This window comes from Cnephaeus nilssonii (assembly GCF_951640355.1).
Source record: "Cnephaeus nilssonii genome assembly, chromosome: 5".
Classification (NCBI taxonomy): Eukaryota; Metazoa; Chordata; class Mammalia; order Chiroptera; family Vespertilionidae; genus Cnephaeus; species Cnephaeus nilssonii.
The window spans coordinates 51,233,727-51,247,033 of NC_137076.1; the positions used below are offsets into that span (position 1 = coordinate 51,233,727).

At 42.6% G+C, this 13,307-nt stretch overlaps 1 protein-coding gene across 1 annotated transcript; it reads right to left on the reverse strand.

The window, feature by feature from the left end:
• Positions 1 to 5,071: 5,071 nt before the first annotated feature.
• TLR2 (toll like receptor 2) lies at positions 5,072 to 12,578 on the reverse strand (the record flags this gene model as incomplete). The annotated part of the gene is made up of 2 exons (XM_079770360.1): positions 12,349 to 12,578; positions 5,072 to 7,442 (listed from the first exon to the last, which is right to left on the reverse strand). Exon 2 carries the CDS (start codon positions 7,424 to 7,426, stop codon positions 5,072 to 5,074), a length of 2,355 nt encoding a protein of 784 aa, XP_079626486.1. The 5' UTR covers positions 7,427 to 7,442; positions 12,349 to 12,578.
• Positions 12,579 to 13,307: the final 729 nt, after the last annotated feature.

Genomic DNA, 13,307 nt, shown 5'->3' on the forward strand with positions numbered 1-13,307 from the left:
TACAGGAAGCAAGGTGTTGCATGTTGAAATGTTTTCAAATCCTTGATTCTAGATTGACTATTGATACTCGTTTTTTTAATTTTAGAGATGATTCCGAGAGTTTAGAGAACTGAATAAGATTTGGTGGTCTATCTAAGGCAATGTGTTTATGTGGAAAGAATTTAAAGAACTGAACAACGAAATAAACAAACGAAGCACGCTCTGCATCTTTCCCATTACAGTTGTTTTCTAATCCATACATGCGACCCGTGTATTACAAACGCCCCCAAGGACGTCCCTCCTCTGATCTGGCTGTAGAGTGTTACAGAGGTTTGCAAAGCACTTCTCACACAGACCATTTGGCGATAACTAATACCTTCTGACCAACCCAGCATCTTCAGAGAAGCCGGCAGAGTTGTTAAGTAATCTGCGGTTGAAGGATAAGGCCTTTTCTACTCTTTGTGCTGTGACCACTTGGCCACTTTGGCACCACTAAACCCTCCCATAGCGACAATTACTCCTGAAACCTCTAGACGAGGTGCCACGGCGCACTCAGTGGGCCAGAGCTATGCCAGGTTTCCTGAGTCTGCCAAATGCACGCAGCCCACCCAGGGGCTGCACTGAGGTGGAGAGAATCACTCTCAATCTTTTGTGCAACTCTGTGTACACACTCACACACACACACACACACACACAGTCACTGTTGCCATACTCTGCTTCTATTTTCTTCATAGCATTATCCATACCTGCAATCATATCATAGATTTGTTTCTTGTTTGTCTTTCCCTCCAATGAAGGCAGAGAATGTTATCTGTTTGTTTTTTCCCTCCTGTATCTCCAGCACTTGGAGAAGTGCCTGGTATGTAATAGGCACTCTATAAATATGTATTGAAAGAATAAAATAATCCTTTGGCAGGAGGGAACAAAATTAACAGAATAGCAAAGACCAGTCAGAAAGAATTAACCCATGAATGATATGTCAGACTCCGCAAAATTAATTCATTTTAAATTACTGGTCATTTGTTAAACAGCCAACACTGTATACATAACACCAGACATCTACTCTGTAATATTTAAAGGTATTACATTCATAAGAAGTAGAAAAAAACACACCCACTGTCAAAAATATTGGCAATGTACGTAATGCTATGCAAAGTTCCATCATTGTTTTAACAAAGAAACACACTAGGATTTCTACCTGTTGGTAATTAGCCTTCGTGAAATTGCCCAGTGCTTCAGTGTTATGATTGGTTCAGCATCCAGATTACTAGAAGATTTAACTCTGGTTTAATTCTCTACTCAGCCAACATTTCCGCAATTCAATACTTACTACATACCAGGAATGTACAAGGGTTAAGGAGATAAAACAAGATTCTTTATTTTATAGTCTTGATTTTACTGACAAATAAAAGAGCTCATAGTTGGATAAAATACTAACTAAACATTAGTTTTTCTTGTGGAAAAGAAGAGCCTTTAAATTGACCTCTGGCCCTAGCCAGTTTGACTCAGGGAATAGAGCATCAGGCTGCGGACTGAAGGGCCCCAGGTTTGATTCCAGTCAACATTCCTGGGTGTGGGCTCGATCCCCTTCCGGGGCATGCAGGAGGCAGCCAATCAATGATTCCCTCTCATTGATGTTTCTATCTCTCACTCCCTCTCCCTTCCTCTCTGAAATCAATAAAAATATATTTTTAAAAATAAACAAAATAAATTGACCTCTGATATATTTGCCACTTATCTTCGGTGGAAAGGTGCATAAAGGTAGCTTTTAGAACAATTTAGAACCCTGGGCAAGTAAGCCAGTATGAATTTGCTTGGAATTCTGAATGACCCTCAGAAATATGTTAGATAATAGCTAAACAATCTCAGGGGAAAAAATAAAGATGCTTTTTTTATGCATTTTAAGTATTTATAATTGAATCCCAATTTTGTGACGTTATATATACATATATATAGAAAATAATACAATAATTCATAAATAATAATACAAGAATAAACTCTGTGCTTTCCATACGAATAACTGTAGACCTATTTTTGCCCACCACTGTTTATATATAAAATAGTAGAGTCCTATACACTACACATTATCTGTGGTTATCTGAAGGTGCAAGGATAAGAACTGATTCTTATTTTCTTTTATATAATTTTATCTCTTTTCCAAAATTCCTATAGTGAACATGTTTAACATTCACAATCAGAAAAATAAAGATTCTTTTAAAAATATTCCTTTAAATCTATCAATTAAGTATTAAGCTATTTTTCTATTGCTGTGCACATTATTGCAATTCAATCTAAGAGATCAAGTCCATGTTAAATGTATCTAGTTCTCATAATTAACATTGTGTTTAATGTAGGAAATAGAGAAGTAAAGCAAAGAGTCCATTATTGTGTTTGGTTTCTGCGGCACCTCCTCAAGTTTCCTTCTCCTGAACTTTTCCATGTTTTTCTTAGGCTGGCCACTGTTTCCTCCATAACACTCTCCTGGGAGTTTGTATGAGGGAGAGAAGTATTATATGGGTGTCCCAGGGCCTATAGCCTGTTATACACTTAATGAACTTACTTCTTTGGGATATTTTTCTGTGAACAACAGGATCTCTTATATTCCTGCTAGTACCCTTAACAGAAAAATATCCATTTGTCAACCATAATACGTAAGGAGATGAATTACTTCTTGGAAAATAACAGCCAACATCTACTCCAGGCATCCCTGCTGCCCCATGCAGCCACCTCATGGTTCTCATTCTCATGGCTTGGTCCTCTCGCCCTCCTCACCCCTCCAGAGGGAGTGGTGACCAAGGGGCATGTGCACAGAGCCTTAGTGAACATTACTGTACATTGATATCTACATCAGGCCCTAAGATCTCGATATTATTATCCCTACTTGAAGGGAAAATATTTTGGGTCAAGTTAAGTAACTTGCCCAAAGATACGTACCTACTAACCCAGGACTTTCTGACTCCAGCGCCCAATTAACCACACAAACCCAGTTCCAGCTGAGAACTGAGCAGGGTCAAAGGAAGTTCACTTCCTTTCACACGTGGTTTCCAGCTTAAGAAGGTAGTTGCACCAAGTCAGTAAATAGCATGGATTGCATTAAATTTAATGTGTTATTAAATCTACGTTATAAAAATTAACACGGAAATGTTATCTATCTTTCAAAATAATTGTGTGCTAAATATTTTTTCTCATTATGAGGAATCTAGAGGTTTATACTTGTTTAAAAATATATTTAGCTCACAGGTACTATTATAAATTTTCAGAAGAAAAAAAAAAAAGGAAGGCCTTTTTAGAATCAGAAACAAGACCTTTCAGAGAAGCAAAAAGCACCACGATGCCAGGGAGACAGACTAGAAGACGGGGCTGAGAGCCAGGGTCACTCAAGACAAATTAGAACTGCACCTATCGTTAGAGGCTGGAGGAAGAGGAGTCAGGATATGGACAGCTTCTTTCCAATTCTTCTAAACTGAGTATTTTATTTACTTTATTAGTTTGATTTTCAGTGAAAAACGTAATTTACTGTATCTTGTGTTGTGTACCCTCACTCAAGTAACTATGGCTAAAGAAACCTATCAAATACCCAGACAGACAGACAGGCCCACTTAACATGAAAACACACGCTTTTTTAGGTAATTTGTATCCTGTAAAGTCTGATGGGGACACACAACACTCTTTTTCTTGGAATAGCAATATTGGGGCTGGGTGACCCTAACGTTTTGCCTTTTTGACGAGGAGACAGCTGGGTGGGATGGCTAACACCCTTTGTAGGCATGGATGAGTCTGCTAGCAGAGCTGACTACAGTCATTTGAAATCTTCTGTTCATCTGTGCAATTTCCTAATGAACTAAACCATTTGCTACAGATAATTCAGAAAACAATAATGGACTTAGATCCTGATTACCTCCCAGGATAAAGAAAAACCAAATCCCCCCTTTTTTTTTTTCAATCTGCTAGTAGTTTTTATAAAACAGCACTCTAGATAAAACTTGAACAGTTTTAGTAAGCAAAGCCTCATGTGGTTTATATATACTTGTGTCAGAATGGACTTAGTTACAGCTAGTGATATAAAGATCACTACCAGCCTGGCCAGCATGGTTCAGTGGTTGAGTGTTGACCTATGAACCAGGAGGTCAAGGTTCAATTCCCAGTCAGGGCACATACCCTGGTTGCGGGCTCCATCCCCAGTGAGGGGGAGCATGCAGGAGGCAGTCGATCAATGATTCTCTCTCATCATTGATGTTTCTATCTTTCCCTCTCCCTTCCTCTCTTAAATCAATAAAAATATATTTCAACCCTAACCGGATTGGCTCAGTGGATAGAGCGTCGGCCTGCAGACTGAAGGGTCCCAGGTTCGATTCTGGTCAAGGGCATGTACCTTGGTTGTGGGCACATCCCCAGTAGGGGGTGTGCAGGAGGCAGCTGATGGATGTTTCTGACTCTCTATCCCTCTCCCTTCCTCTCTGTAAAAAAAATCAATGAAATATATTTAAAATATATATATATTTTATATATTTTAAAAGAGTAATATGCAGATTGATCATCACTGCAACACACAATATAGCTGCCCCATGTGGTCAAAGATCCTGCCCCTATGTGGACACAAGATGGCCACCACAAGATGGCCAGCATAAGAGGGCAGTTGGGAGGCACCTGGCCTGCAAGGGAGGGCAGTTGAGAGGGACCAAGCCTGCAAGGGAGGGCAGTTGGAGGTGATCAGCCCTGCAAGAGAGGGCAGTTAGGGGTGACCAGGCCGACAGAGGAGGGAAGTTGGGGGCAAACAGGCTGGCAGCAGAGTGGTTAGGGGGTGATCAGGCTGGCAGGCAGAAGCGGTTAGGGGCAATCAGGAAGGCAGGCAGGCAAACAGTTGGGAGCCAGCAGTCCTGGATTGTGAGAGGGATGTCCCAGATTGGAGAGGGTACAGGCTGGGCTGAGGGACAACCCCCCTCCATGCACGAATTTCGTGCACTGGGCCTCTAGTATATATATATATATATATATATATATATATATATATATATATATATATATATATATATTTTTTTTTAAATAAAATAAAGACCACCACCAGTCCAAGACTGGCCTTTAATGAAGGAACTTAGGACTTTATTGCAGTTCTCAAATTGAACCAGAACCCCTCCTGCTGAGTTTCATCAGTGGGCCACTCCAGGTAGGTCTTGGTGTTCATGATCTTGCGCAGCTTACAGAACCGCTGGGGAATGGCCTTCTTCTCCAGGGGCTCCAGCAGAACGAGAATGGCAGCATCATTGTTCTCATCAAAGAGGCGAAAATGGGAGAAGTCCAGCTCGTACTTGCACCACTCGCTCTTCACAAAGTTCTCGGAAAGCACGAAGATGGTTTTGTGGCTCTTTTCGATGGAGTCAATGATATTGTCAATAATCCATTTGCCAGGAACGAAGTCCCGCTTATGAAGACACAGCTTAAAGGGAGGGTTGAAGTGCTCCAGCTCCTGGACCATCAGGTTCTCCACCCAGTGGGAGTCCTGCTCACTGTAAGACACAAAGGCGTCATAACAGAGGTCCCTCTGGGGGGCTCTCCTGGGCTTCCTTTTGGCCTGGAGCCAGGCCCACATCATTTTCATGTACCACAGGCCATGGAAACGGTGGCACAGAATCCCAGCGAGCAGGATCAGCAGGAAAAGGGCACAGCATACGGCAGACACCACAGCCACCCTGTGGCACTCAGAAGCCGAGAGATGAGTGTCCTGCACCCGCTGGCCCCGCACATGGGATGGAGAATCACACAGGTAGTGTTCTGGCCAGTCGGTCAGGACTTGGGCCAGGGCTTGGTGCCCCTGAGTAAAGGACAGGAATTCGCAGGAACAGATGAAATTGTTGCTGCCAGCTTCCAAAGTCTTCAATTTTTTAAAAGAATCAAGTTGCTCCTTGGAGAAAGTATTTATTGTATTTCTGCTGATTCTCATAACTAGTAACATGGGTAAGGAGGAGGCATCTGGTAGAGTCTTCAACTTATTTCCGGAAATATAAAGTTCTCTGAGTTGTGGCAGAGTCAACGAAAAGGAACTGAGGCTGTTATTGCTAACATCCAAAACTTCCAGTGTCTGAGGAATGCATTTGGTTAAACTCTGTATTCTCGTATTGGATAAGTTCAAACATTTCATCCTTTCTGGCCACTGACAAGTTTTAGATATAGGGTGGAAATTATTCTTGCTGATATCAAGGTTAGTCAGACTTTTCAGAGTAAGCAAAATTTCTCCAGTTTTTTCTAACGACCGCAAATGATTTTGCCTTAAGATTAAGGTTTGCAGGGAGGGCCAGGCATACTCACAGGCTGCGTTTTTCAATGAGTTTTCAACTATCAAGTTGCCACTGAGGTCCAAATATTCTAATGATTTTAAGTGTTGCGAAAGTGAACAAGGAACTAGGAAAACCTTACTGCTTTCTATTGTGATTCTTTTAACTGTTCCAGTAAGTGAATATAAACTGCTCAGATCAGAAAATGAGTAAAAATATGGAATGTACAACCTCCGTATTGTTAATGTCTGTATTTTACTTATATCTTTATTTGTGTCCATAGCAGTTGCGTCAAAATCACCAATTCCATTGAGGGTGCAGCTATCAAACTCCACATCTACTATTTCAGAAACATAATTCAGCAGTTTCACCATTTCGTTAAAACCTTCATCCGTGATTTTCACATTTCTAAAGGTGAACTTTTTAATTGTCTTGGTTTCATTGGTGGATACTTTTGAAAAATGGAAAGTGTCCAAATGAGTATCTCTCAGTTCCAAATGTCCCAAGGAACTTAAAAGATCTACAGAAATCGCCAGCAAGAAAGTAGGCTGCTTCACCCGAAGGATCAGGTGGCTGATGTTCTGAATCAACTTCAAACTCCTTGGCGCATACTTCTGGAGATTGGAAGCATCAATCTCAAGCTCCTTAAGAAACGTTAGCCCCACAAAATCCTTTTCCTGAATTTCAGTGAAGTGGTAACTATGTCCTACTTTTAGGATTCGCAGCTTGGTGAGATGAGAAAAAAGAGATGTTTTCCCAAGTGTTTTGTAAGGGTTTCCCAGTAAGTTTAAGAAGTTCAAGGAAGTAAGGGGCCTGAACCAGGAGGCTGATAAATTAGATAAGTGATTATAGGATAAGTCCAAATGTTCAAGACTCCCCAGGGAGAAAAAGGAATCTTCCTCTATCGTGTCAATGCTATTGGATCCCAGCCTCAGAGCCTTGAGGTTCACACACATCCGCAGGTCGCTGTTGCTGACGTAGGCGATCTTGTTGTTGGACAGGTCGAGGCTCTTCACAGTTGCCATGAGCCCGGAGGGGATGGAGATTAAAGATCTGGCGTGGCCATCGCAGACCCCAGTGGGGTCACAAGTCAGAGGAGAAGCCTGATCAGGGGCCCCTTCCTTGAACAGGCTGATTACGGTCCCCAAGACCCACACTGTCCACAAAGCATGTGGCATCGTCCCGTGATTCAACCTACAAATAAAAGAGGCTCAAGTGAGTGATTGTGTTTGACAGCATATTGTATATATTTACCATGCATTGAGCAACCTTGCTGAACTAACTTAGTAATTCCACAGTTTGTAGGTTTAAAAAACATTTTTCTATGTATACAATCATATCACCAGCTAGGTGATGGTTGTATTTCTTTTTTCCAATCCTTATACCTTTATTTCATTACTGAATGTTGAATTTATCAAATTCTTTTTTTTTCTCTCCCTGTATCTATTGAGATAATAACATGAATTTCCTCCTTTACCCTGTTAATAAACACTGGTGATTACATTAATCAATTTCAGTGTTATGACAATTTTTCATTTTTAGAATAAACCCAAATTAGTCTGGATGTATTCAACTTTTTATATATTTCTGGATTTTATTTACCAATATTTTGTTTAGAATTTCTACACCTACATTCAGAAGTTAAATTACCCTATAAATTTTCTTTCCTTTAGAACTCACTAAGGCCACCTTCTGAGCCTGCAGTTTTTGTTGTTCTTGTTTGTTCGTTTATCTTGGTTTGTGTGTGTGTGTGTGTGTGTGTGTGTGTGTGTGTGTGTGTGTGTGTGTGAAATACATTAAACTTATTTAACAGCAATGGAATTATTCAGATTTTCTTTTTCTTCTTCTGTCAGTTTTGGTACATAGTGTTTTTCAAGATTTTGTTGTTGTTTTTAAATTTTTAAACGTATTGACAGTTCCTTACAATGTCCTCTTATTTGTCTGCAGGACCTATAATGAATTCCCCTATTTTATTCCTTAGATGAGTTACTTGTGCCTGTTTTTTTGAAATATCTTGCAATTTTGAATTATTTTATTGGCATTGTCAAAAAAACCAACTTCTCACTTTATAGATCCCCTATTTTCTATTTCATGAATTTCTAGCCTTATATTACTGTTTCCTTAATTCTGCTTTCTCTAGATTTTACTCTTCTTATTCTAATTTCTTGAGGAACATATTTGCTCATTAATTTTCAGCCAATCTTCATTTTTCATATACCCATTTAAGGTCATGAATGTTCACTTAAGCATTGGTTTAGCTGTATCCTCCATGTCTCATTCTCTTCTGTTCTTTCCATATTTTAGTCTTTTCAAGTTCCAGTCTAGATATTTTCTTCTGAAATGTTTTCTAGTTTATTATTCTTTTTTTGGCTGTGTTTAATCTACTATTCAATCCATCCACTGCTTTTAACTTTTTTGGTCATTGCAATTTTCATCTTTATAATTTCTATTTGGTTCTTTTTCTCATCTGCTATGTTATTTTTTATAGTTCCTGATTCTCTGCCAAAACTTTCCGTATTGCCTTCTATCACTTTGAACACAGTAAGCATACACCGGTAAGCTGCAGCACTTCTGACAGCTTTAAAAGACAGGAAGTAAAGATTAAGGTCGGGGCAGTCATGGATGACTATAGGAAAACAAATCCTCATAGAGATTGCAGCATAGCTTTGATTTGTCTGGATGGCTCAGACAGTCTTAATCTATGGATGACTATAGGAAAACAAATCCTCATAGAGATTGCAGCACAGCTTTGATTTGTCTGGATGGCTCAGACAGTCTTAATCTCTGAAAATGAATTAACATGATTTCTGGAATGCTAGTGCTCATGGATATCTGCAGAAACAAAGGACGTTTTTCTAGAAGATAACATCATTTTAGGCCTCAAATGTCTGTCTACAATTTTTCAAAAGTACACAATTAAAAAAAAAACAAAACAACACAACAATTGAGGTAATAAAGGAAGGAAAATAATAAATATGAAAAGAGCAGAAATAGGAGACAATAGAAACTAACCCATAAAGACTATTGATCTAGTTTTGTTCCTACGTCTAAAATCAACAGAATCAAGATGAGACAGTTACCACTTGGAACTCTATTTATTCCATTGTGTTTCTGGTTAATTGTTATTGAAAAAAATCCTCTCAGTATAACTGTACTGGGCAACCAAATTTGTTTTAATTTTTTTCCACTTTGTAATACATAGCACAGATCTTAAGAAATATATATTCGTTTTTGGCTAAGAGTTAAGGTCAAACACATGTATTTTTAATTTTTCCTAGCCTAGTTTCTTTAAGATGTAAAATTTATAAGGACATAGATCTTGGACTATTTCATACAAATATTATATGGTACCTATAGAATGGTGAGTTTTCAACAATAATAATCATTGATGATGCTAAAACTACAGTTAACAACTTGACACTTAAGTTCAGAGTAATTTTTCTCTCCTTTTCGTTCCTCAATACATTACAGCGTGGGGCAGAGAACTAAACCCTTTGCACTCGCTTGCTTTTTTCTCGATTCCTTTATTTTAATGCTAACCGTGTCAAGTCACACTCAACATCCGAGTGCAAAAGGTTAATGGAAGACACTGAGGAAGGAAGAGGCAATAGCTAAAGTTAGACTGTATGGAGTCACACCTAAATGAGGGATGGGGGTCTGGACAAAGTATAAAAACCATCTGCTTGAAGAATTCAGAAAGCAGACAGGGTAGTGAGGAATTATTCGTCCTGGGCCTTGGAGGATGGAAGTCTGAGAAGCCTGGCATTAGGGGCAAATTATGCTGCAGACATCTGCTGACCCAGAATAGGGAGGAAGTTGAAACCCTGTGGCCCACCGTGAAACCACAACTAGATATCCACATGAGGGCTAGGGAAGTGATGCCTGGGTGAAGAAGGAGCGGAGAAGGGACTCGGCCCAATGCATGACAGAGAACTGAAAGTCGACTCTCCATAAAGCCAGGTTCAGGAAAAAGGCTTCAGATGCCTTAATTGAACAGGGATCTGAAAAAATCTCTGCCCTCTGACCCAGAGTCTCAACCTGCCATATATGCTGGTATAGATCCAAATATTAAAAGATACAATAACTAAAAATTTTTCAAAATTGAAGAAAAACAAATGTTCCCAAATCACAAATGCATATTGAATCCCAAACAAAAAGATAAAAAAAAGAGAATAGAAATTTCCTAGCCCAAAAAATGATGGAATAGTCTCTTCAAAGGGCTGAGAAAACATACCTGTCAACCTAGACATCTATGCCCATTTAAATGATCATTCAATGGCAAAGATGAGATAGATATTTTCAGACATTCATCAACTAAAAGAGAATTGTTATCCAGAGACTCTTTGATTAAAGTACCCCAAAACATATGTTCCTTAGCAATATGGAAAATGAACCTGGTAAGAGTAGGCTGCAAAAAGAAAACTTGAATTTTTAACAAATGCACTCAGAAACTCAGATGTGGCTTCCCAGTAGGAGGAAAAAGTAATGTGGGGGAAAACAATTTTGACAAGCCTACTATTTGGAAGGAGTAAATACAACTTGTATTTATCAAAAGATCTTTATGAGGAGGTCACACCCAAGACGCCATATACAATCACTAAAATCAAAACAAGATATTTAACCAGCCAAGCCAAATTGTTTTTTGTTGTTGCTATTGTTAATCCTCACCCCCTGAGGATATTTTTTCCCACTGAATTTTAGAGAGAAAGAAAGGGAGGGAGGGAAAGAGGCAGTAGAGAGAGAGAAAAACATGTGAGAGAGACACATCAATTGGTTGCCTCCCCCACATGCCCCCATAGGCGGGGGGGGGGGGGGGGGGGGGGGGGGGGGGGGGAACCTGCAACCCAGGTAAGTGCCCTGGATGGGAAATTGAACCAGAAACCCTTTGATGCATGGACCAAAGTCCTAACCACTGAACAACACAGGCCAGGGCAGCCAAGCCAAATTCTTAAAAAAAACAATGCAAAAAAAAAATCAACTGATAGCTTAGAAACTTCCAAAACATGCTATCAACTTCTGGCATTATAAAAAGTTTAAAGATGCAAATGTTCTCTGCTTAAAACAGGAAGAAACTTAAAATACGGGTGAATAAGTCATTTTCAAAAAGTCACGATGTTTGCTATTTCCCTTTTTTTTTTTTTTTTTTTTTTCCAAGTCATGGCACCCTACCTACCAGTTCCTTTTGGGTAAAGATCTGAATTAGTAAAGTTCAGCTAAGACCTTCTGCAAGATTTGAATCATCTCAGATTTGAATCCTCTCTTCCCCAGGAAAAAAAAAACTTGATCCTGGCTTGCACCTAATTTCCAAACAAAAGATAACATTTGCAGAAGTTGAAGAGGTTAAAAAGGCAACTTCAATGCATTCTCATTTAAAAAAAAAAAAAAATCTGCTTAAACGCTGTGATGTCCTAGTAATAACTGTTTAGATATAATCATATCTGGCATAACTCTAAGGATGAAGGAACATGGAGGGGTCTTAGAGACCACCCCGGAGCAGAGGCCAGGCTCGGGTTAGGGAACGAGAGTCCCTAACCTTTCCCACTTCTGAGCCCCCGTGACCAAAATCCACCCTTGGGAAGTGTGGTCCTAGCGGGAAGCAGCAAGCACAGACACCTGCCCCGCAGGACGCACAGGTGCAGCCTCGGAAGCCCGGCCCTGGGCGCGTCCCTCCCGCTCCGAGTCAAGGCTGCCGAGGCCGTGGGAGGGCGGCCCTTGGGGAACGTGGAAGCCCCAGCTCGGGCCCGGGGCACCGCCCACCTCGGTCCCCAGAGAGACGGGCCCAGCGGAAGCCACCCCCGGGGGCCTCCGAGGGTGCTAGGGCTCTCGGCCCGTTTCTCTCCGGTGCCCCGGTCCCTCTCCGGGTGCCCCCTGCTTCCCCCCAGGGCCGACCTCCGCCCGCCTTCTCCCGTCCGCTGCCCCCCCGTGGGGCCGCGCAGCCTGGGGCGCAGGAGCTCGAGGTCCCCCCGGGCCAGGTGCGCTCCTCGTCTGTGCCTGCGCCCCCGGCCAAGGTCCCGGGGGCCGCGTCTCCCCTCCGCCCCTGCCCGACGCGATCTGGGAAAGGATGCCAAGCCCCCGCGCCCGCGAGCACGGCCCGACGTACCTGCGAGACGCGGGTCCGCCTCCAAGTCGCTCCTCTGACCGCCTCCAGCCCGGACCCGCCTTCTGGTTGCCTCCAGCCCGGACCCGCCTTCTGGTTGCCTCCAGCCCGGACCCGCCTTCTGGTTGCCTCCAGCCGGGATCCGCCTTCTGGTTGCCTCCAGCCCGGACCCGCCTTCGGGCCGCCTCCCGACCTAACTGCGGGCTCAGGGACGGAGCGAGGGGAGAGCGCGCGGCGGGAACCACCCGGCCCGCCCGGGGCGCGCCGCGGCGGGGAGGCGGGGAGGCGGGGAGGCGGGGAGGCGGGGAGGCGTGCCAACCTCGGTCCGCGCGCCCGGAGGCTGTGCCCGGCCGGCCGCTGCGCCCGTCCTGTCGCCAGCTCCGTCAGGTGACTCTGACCGGGGTCGCGGGGCAGGAAATAGAAACGAAATGCTGGAAGCCCCGTTGGGATTGCCCGAATCCTAGGGGCAGATTTCGCAACCCCGGAGAAGGCTGATTACCCAACCAGTCAGTATTTTCTTGGATCTTTGGACATCCAAGCCTCACCTTACCCTGAAACACAGCGTCTTTAAACCACTTCTCCACTCTTTTCCATCCTTTGAAGCCGGAATTCAGGCTCAGGAATCGTATCTCGCATTCTTCCCCGCCTTTCAGCACTATGCTCTCCGGTGTTAAAGTAGTTCACCAATCACTATCCAGATTTTGCAGGCAGAGCAGGTACGTACAGCCCCAGGTTCTGGGGTCTCCACCCCGCCGCCCCCCCACCCCCAGTCCTGTGACAGTCCCTGGTGCTGCACTGTCTCCCATCCCTAGTCTCTCCCTAACGAGATGTGGGAGCCACAGATGGCTGAGGTTTTGAACCTGAGGCTCCATTCCATCCCCTTTTCTCAAGGTAATTCCAAAAACAGCCCTAGATGGGCTTTCTTCGTTGCCACAGAAACTAGTTTATCCCAGGCAGTGAGG